Genomic DNA, 7,885 nt, shown 5'->3' with positions numbered 1-7,885 from the left:
TGTAGTTTTAGTAGAGACGGGGTTTCACCATGTTGACCAGGATGGTCTCGATCTCTTGACCTTGTGATCCACCCGCCTCGGCCTCCCACAGTGCTGGGATTATAGGCTTGAGCCACCGCGCCCGGCCCTGTGAATCTTTCTTTGCCATAAGTACATATAGATACATAAGTACATGTAAACAAAATAAATGATTGATTCAACATTCTCTCATGTATTTCTGTCTGTGTGCTTATGTACATGTATGTGGTTAATGTACATTTATATAAGTACATGAAAGAGAAATGCTGAATAATTGTTTATTGATAACTGAAAACCTGCCGGAGACTGGGTGTAGTGATATGCTTATCATCCCGCATTTTGAGAGGCTGAGGCAGGTGGATTGCTTGAGCTCAGGAGTTCAAGACAAGCTTGGGCAACATGGCGAAACCCCTTTTCTACAAAAAATATAAAAATTAGCCGGGGGGTGGGCATGCACCTATAGTATCAGCTACTCAGGAGGCTGAAGTAGCAGGATTGCTTGAGCCTGGGAGACAGAGGCTGTAATGAGCCAACATCATGCCTCTGTACTACAGCCTGGGCGACAGAGTGAGACCCTGTCTCAAGAAAAAAGAGGAAAATTTTGGTTAGTTTGTGATTATTTTGTAAGCTTCATAGATTAAAAAACAGTAAGGTTTCAGTGTCATGCATCACCATTTGGAGGTGTAGCAACAAAAGGACACTGTGATGTAAATCAAAGCTGGTTCTATTGAATACAAAGCTGCATGCTGACTTCTACCTAGAGAGGAGTTGGCAAGCAGTAGTGTGCTTCCAGGAATAATTCTATATTGAAAAAAATAGTGAAAATTGAGAGTTATTATTTATTTTGAGACAGAGTTTCACTTTGTTGCCCAGGCCGGCAACCTCTGCCCCCACGGGTTCAAGTGATCCTCCTGCCTCAGCCTTCCGAGTAGCTGGGATTACTTGGCCACCATGCCCAGCTAATTTTTGTATTTTTAGTAGATGCTTTCACCATGATGGCCGGGCTGGTCTCGTAATCCTGACCTCAAGTGATCTGCCTGCCTTGACCTCCCAACGTGCTAGGTTTATAGGCCTGAAACACCAACACCCAGCCTGAAAACTGACATTTGAATCTAGTAATGTGGTAACTTGGGAATCAGATTCTCCCCTTCCCTAGGGTTTGCTGTTTTCTATTACTGTTATTGTTTATTATTTTTGTTTTTGATTGTTGTAGGTGGTCTGTGGCAAGGATTGCCCTGAGGTGTAAACTTAAGGTCATCTCATGTGTTTTCTGAGCCTGTGCCATTCTCTATGTGTTGTCACTTTGTAATTTTTTCTGGATATTCATTTGTTTTTAAATGTCCTAGTCTTTAATGTTGGGCTGTCAAAAGGAGAAAAATTAAGGCAGAGGGAAGGGGCATTAGGCTTTTAAATCCCCTGGTAATCACTTCAGCTTGAGAGGCCCAGGACTGTAGTGGTTTGGGGAGTGTGAATGCAACAATAGCAACCAGTGTCTCTTTGTCTTCACCTCTGTGATCAGAAGTACTAATCAGAGCATAGATCCTCCATATTTGGAGGACAGAGTTCTTCTTCACCACCCTGGCTCCTATAAGCTGTGTACAGTTTGCTTCAGAAACGTGCATGCCTGCCTTCTGTGGAGCTATATGTGGGGGATGGTTAACTGTTACTGTGCTAAGAGCCGAAAATGGTGGAAATTAGCCACAATTTATCTTCCAAGCTTTTCCCAGGAAGTTGCAAATCTTCCGTAGACTCCAGAGTTCCGTGGTGGTTACGTCAGACAGATTCTACCAGCACAATTGTTGTCTAGGTATGAATACAGGTTCCTGGTGATTTTCCGGTGTGCCAACTTCCCAGAATCCTCCTCTTTTTGTCTGTTTTATTGTGTATTCCTAGTACTTAGAAAAGTACTTGATTCAAGATGGGTCTTTAATAAAAATGTATTGAATAAATGAAGGAAAACAGTGGTAGCTGGTTGTATCCTAGTTAATAGTTTGACGATAGACCACTGTATTTGTTGATGGATTGGTTGTAAGATGAGTGACAGATTAATCAAAGATGTCTTCTACATTTTTGGCCTAAGCGTATGTGGGGCTGTCATTTCTTGAGATTGGGAGACTGTGGGAGTAGCAAAACTGAGATAGTTGTTCTCAAAATTTCCTTTTACTTGTTTTTAACATTGCATAAGCTTTGAAGACTATATTTACCATATTTATATGAAATGTTTTCTTTTTCTCAGGTCATGCGCATTGTGGATAATGTTCGTCCTGATCGACAGACAGTTATGTTTTCAGCTACTTTCCCCAGAGCTATGGAGGCTTTGGCTCGCAGAATCCTGAGTAAACCTATTGAAGTGCAGGTTGGAGGCAGGAGTGTGGTTTGCTCAGACGTGGAGCAGCAAGTGGTGGGTACTATCTTTTGGAAACCCCAGTTTCCTTGATACTTAGATAGCATGTGTAACCCTTTTGAGATCACTGTTTGTGAGGTAGGCAAGATAATTTCTAAAATGAAGTCATATACAACTACTGTAGCCTTCAGTATTTTACCAGATACACTTAACTATACTGTTCCATGGAACTGGCTATTTAAAATGCTCTTTTTTTTTGCTGGGTGCAGTGGTGTATGCCTGAAGTCCCAGCTTCTCATTTTCCATAGTTTTGGGCTGTAGTTCACTATGCTGATCTTTGTCCATACTAAGTTCAGCATCAATGTGGTGACCTCCTGGTAACAGGGAAACCACCAGATTGCCTAAAGATGGGATATTCAGCCCAGGGCAAAAAAACAGAATAGGTCGAAACTTTTGTGCTGATCAGTAGCTGGATCACACCTGTGAATAGCACCTTAGCAATAGTGAGCCCCTGTCTCTTTAAAGACAAAATTAAATGTTCGTTTTAGTTTCTCTCACCAGAAGTAGCAAGTGGTGAATGGTGAGCTGATACATAGAAATGTTACATTCCAGACAGGCATGGTGGCTCATGGCTATAGTCCCAGTACTTTGGGAGACCAAGGTAGGAGGACCACTTGAGGCCAGGAGTTGGAGACTAGCTTGGGCAATATAGTGAGACCCCTGTCTCTACAAAGGAAAAAGAAATGTCACATACCTGTTTTACTTCTTGGTTACTAGGATATGAAATTAAGAGCCAGAGAGAACAGATGATCATATGCCTACATTTGCAAGACTCTGTACCTAGAAAGTTTACAATTCTTTTTGGCTCTTCTTATTTGCAATTAAAATTAACATTTTCCTAGCCCTTGGTAAAGATATAGCAAGATATTGTCATTTATTCATTCACCACAAATAAAATGAATATTTCTGTCCAAGGGATCTGTTTGCATTTTCACTCCATTAACTTGGTACAATATGGTGCTTTCAGATTGTGATTGAAGAAGAAAAGAAATTCTTGAAGTTACTTGAGCTTCTAGGCCATTATCAAGAGTCAGGATCTGTCATTATATTTGTGGATAAGCAGGAACATGCTGATGGTCTTCTGAAGGATTTAATGAGAGCATCTTATCCTTGCATGTCTCTTCATGGAGGTAACTGTTAACTTGATTCACACATAAAATATCTATTTCGTACTTGACAAACATTGTGCTGTGTTCTAAATGATGTTTACTTTGTTCTCTATAATTCAGAACTAAAGTTTATATCACTTCTTACTCAACTGTGCTCTGTGGGAGTAAGTATAATTTTTGCTTCATCTAAGAGAAAGAAAATCATACAGGCATACATTGGTTTGACCAAATTCTATCACCCTTTATCAACTATGGAGGAATTACATGTAACTTTTCTCTGTGTTTTACCCTGTCCATTGCTCATGCTATCTGTAGGTTTTCATGATTCACTTTAAGGAGCTTTTACTCAAATCTCAAAGTAACATTTTAATTTCTTGTGATACTGCTATTGTTACATATGTGTGGAACTAGAACACAAATCACAGACCAGGAGCAGTGACTCATGCCTGTAATCCTAGCCCTTTGGGAGGCCGAGGCGGGCAGATTACCTGAGGTCAGGAGTTCGAGACCAGTCTGGCCACATGGCAAAACCCTGTCTTTACCAAAAATATAAAAATTAGCCAGGCATGGTGGCATGTGCCTGTAATCTCAGCTACTTGGGAGGCTGAGGCAGAATTGCTTGAACCTGGGAGGCGGAGATTGCAGTGAGCTAAGATCATGCCACTGCAAAACCCACAAAACACATGGAATAGATATAGTTTGAATTATTCTCATTTGCTAAATGTTCTAACTGAATAGCTTAGTAATGAATCACTCCAAAATTTACTGGCAATAGTTACTTACGTTGCTTATGAATCTTCAATTTGGGCAGAGCTCACCATGTACATCTCGTCTCTGTTTCATGCTATACCTGCTGGGACACAGTGGAGCTGGACATCACCTACCAATTTACCTCACTTTATGTGGTTGGCAAATTGATGCTGGCTCTTGACTGGGAGCTCAGTTAGGCCTTGGTCCAGGCCCTGTGGGCTTCTCTATGAGGCTGCTTGGCCAAGAGGAAAGAACCAGAAGCTGGCCAGTCGGAAAAGGATGATACTGGAATTGGCAGAGCCCTCATTTCTGCCATAGACAATAGGTTGGCTACCACACTGTCCCAGATTCAAGGGAATGGAAGCATAGATGTCACCTGTTGATGAGAGAGTATCATCCCATATGCAGAAAAGCATGTGGAATAGGACATACCTTGTTGTCATCTTTGAAATACAGTCTACTTCCAACAGGCTTCATATGGGATAAAATTAAAGGGACTTTTGAAGATTTGTGTTTGGTTAACTTTTAATGTTTGGAAATGATTTTTTTTGTGTGTGTGGTAAATATTCACTACATAGAAAGTCCCACTCCCCTGCCCCCTCCTACTTTTTTTCAGACAGTCTCGCTCTGCCAACCAGGCTGAAGTGCAATGGTGCAATCTCGGCTCGATACAACCTCCGCCTCCTACCTCCTGGGTTCAAGCAATTCTTGTGTCTCAGCCTCCTGAATACCTGTGACTGTGGTTGCATGCCACCATGCCTGACTTATTTTTTTGTATTTTTTAGTAGAGGCGGAGTTTCGCCATGCTGGCCAAGCTGTTCTTGAACTCCTGACCTCAGATGATCGCCTGCCTTGGCCTCCCACAGTGCTGGGATTACAGGCATGAATTACCATGCCTGGCCTTAGACTGTACCATTTTTTGTATATAATTCAGTGACATTAAGTACATTCACAATGCTTCACTACTGTCTGTTTCCAGAACATTTTAATCACCCCAAATAGACACTACTATTTTAAGCAACAAGTCTTTTCCCCCCACCCCTGAGCAGTTGCTTATAACCTCTATTCTGCTTTCTGTCTCTATGTATTTGCCTATTCTGGGTACCTCCTTTAAGTAGAATCATACATTCTCTGTCTTTTTGTGACTTGCCCTTTTCACTTAACAAAATGCTTTCAAGGTTCATCTGTGTTGTAGCATTTGTCAGATTTCCTTTGTAAGGCTGAATAATATTCCATTGTATGTATATAGAGTCAGCCCTTTCTGTCCATAGACTGCAGATTGAAAATTTTTGGAAAAAAATTTGTGAACAAAATCTGAACGTGCACAAAATCTGTTCTTCTTGTCATTCCCTAAATAATATAGTATGCAAACTATTTATTAATACATAGTATTTACATTGTAATAGGAGGTTTTAAGTAATTTAGAGATTTTTTTAAAGTTTTCAGGACAATGTAGATGATATGGGCATACTATGCCATTTTATATAAGGGACTTGAGCATCCTAGGATTTTGGTATCTGCCAGGGGTCCTGGAAACAGTCCCCTCAGAATACTGAGGGATGACTATATTTGTTTATCCTCTTTTTAGCTACTATTCATTGTCTACCCACACATCAATTTTTATTAGTTTTTCACACATTTCAAATAAATTGGAGAGCAGGTTATCACGTTTCATGTCAATATGTATATCATTAACACTAGTTCAAAACTTGTTTTTTTTGTGACACAGAGTCTCCCTGTGCTGCCCGGGGTGGTCTTGAACTCCTGGGCTCTTGGAATTATCCCTCCTCAGCCTCCTAAGTAGCTGGGACTACAGCAAAATTTGTGAATATTATAAAAAAAAAGTCATCTGGGCGAGGTGGCTCATGCTTGTAATCCCAGCACTTTGGGAGGCCAAGGTGGGTGGATCACTTGAGCTCAGGAGTTTGAGACCAGCCTGGCCAACATGGTGAAACCTTGTCTCTACCAAAAACATAAAAATTTAGCCAGGTGTGGTGGCAGCTGCCTGTAATCCCAGCTACTCAGGAGGCTGAGGCTGGAGAATCACTTAATCCTGGAAGGTGGAGGTTGCAGTAAGTGAGATTGCACTGTTGCACTCTGACCTGGGCAACAAAAGTGAGACACTGTCTCAGGAAAGAAAAAGAAAAAACATCTTATAGATAAACTAGTGAAATGTACACAGATGAGTTTTCACAAATACATATAAGCTGTGAAACCTAAACACCTATTAAGATACAACCCTAATCTGGGCACAGTGTTGCATGCCTGTAGTCCCAGCTACTCAGGAGGCTGAGGTGGAAGAGTTGCTTGAGTCTAGGAGTTTGAGGTTAGTCTGGGCAACAGTGAGATTCCATCTCAGAAATTTCCCTCAGTTTATCTCTGTCCCTACGCCTCGAGTTGCCACTTTTTTTTTTTTTTTTTTTTTTTTTTTTTTTTTTTTTTTTTTTTTTTTTGATATGAAATCTTGCTCTGTCACCCAGGCTGAAGTGTAGTGGCGGGATCTCAGCTCACTGCAACCTCCGTCTCCTAGGTTCAAGTGATTCTCCTGCCTCAGCCTCCTGAGTAGCTGGGACTACGGGCATGTACCACCACACCTGACTAATTTTTGTATTTTTAGTACAGATGGGATTTCGCCATCTGGAAGCAGCACCCGCCTCCAGTTTAGTCATTTCTGTTGGACCCTGAGGGTGGGGACTGCTTCCAGTATTTTGGTTGCTTTAGCCACATCCCACAGAAAACACCATAATCAGGTTACAGAACAGTTCCATCACTTCCTAAAAATCTCCCTCATGCGTCTCTATAAAGGTAATTAATTATAAAGGTACTTTTCCCCATCCATAACCCCTGACAACCACTCATGTGTTCTTGTTCTTTTTTCTTTTTTTTTCTTTTTTCTTTCAGAGGCAGAATTTTGTTCTTGTTGCCCAGGCTATAGTGCAATGGTGCCGTCTTTGCTCACTGCAACCTCTCTCCCTCCCAGGTTCAAGCAATTCACCTGCCTCAGCCTCCCCAGTAGCTGGGATTACAGGCATGCACCACCACATCCAGCTAATTTTTGTGTTTTTAGTCAAGGCAGGGTTTCACCATGTTGGTCAAGGTGGTCTTGAACTCCTGATTTCAGATGATCCAGTCACCTTAGCCTTTCAAAGTGCTGGAGTTACAGGCTGAACCACTGCACCTGGCCTCATGTTCTTTTAAAAACATTTGCAGGCCAGGTGCAGTGACTCGTGCCTGTAATTCCAGCACTTTGGGAGGCCAAGGTGGGCAGATTGCTTGAGTCTGGGAGTTTGAGACCAGCCAGGGCAGCATAGCAAGACCCCCATCTCTGTAAAAAATTTTAAAAAATTAGCCTCCTAGCTACTCAGGAGGCTGAGGTGGGCGGGAGGATTGTTTGAGCCTGGGAGGCGGAGGTTGCAGTGAGTCGAGATTGTGCCACATTACTCTAACCTTGGAGACAGAGTGAGACCCTGTCTCAAAGTAAAAAAAAAGTTTGCAAATGGAATCCCACATTTTGTAACTTTTTGTGGTTGGCTTTTTTTTATTCAGCTTAATGACTTTGTTATGCATCCAAGTTCTTGCACAGTTTATTCTTTTTTTTTTTTTT

At 41.6% G+C, this 7,885-nt stretch overlaps 1 protein-coding gene across 2 annotated transcripts in view; it reads left to right on the top strand.

Annotated features, from left to right (window-relative positions):
• Positions 1–7,885, top strand: part of DDX46 (DEAD-box helicase 46) — a 78,752-nt gene that overhangs the window by 40,375 nt on the left and 30,492 nt on the right. For both annotated transcript variants that reach the window (XM_017532363.2, XM_017532362.2), the window contains exons 14-15: positions 2,255–2,419; positions 3,390–3,552. In XM_017532363.2, the coding sequence (XP_017387852.1) occupies positions 2,255–2,419; positions 3,390–3,552 (328 nt within the window). The remainder of the gene's footprint in view (positions 1–2,254; positions 2,420–3,389; positions 3,553–7,885) is intronic.

The sequence above is a fragment of the Cebus imitator genome, unplaced genomic scaffold (assembly GCF_001604975.1).
Source record: "Cebus imitator isolate Cc_AM_T3 unplaced genomic scaffold, Cebus_imitator-1.0 Scaffold76, whole genome shotgun sequence".
NCBI classification, from domain to species: domain Eukaryota; kingdom Metazoa; phylum Chordata; class Mammalia; order Primates; family Cebidae; genus Cebus; species Cebus imitator.
This window is presented reverse-complemented; position numbering and strand designations above follow the sequence as displayed.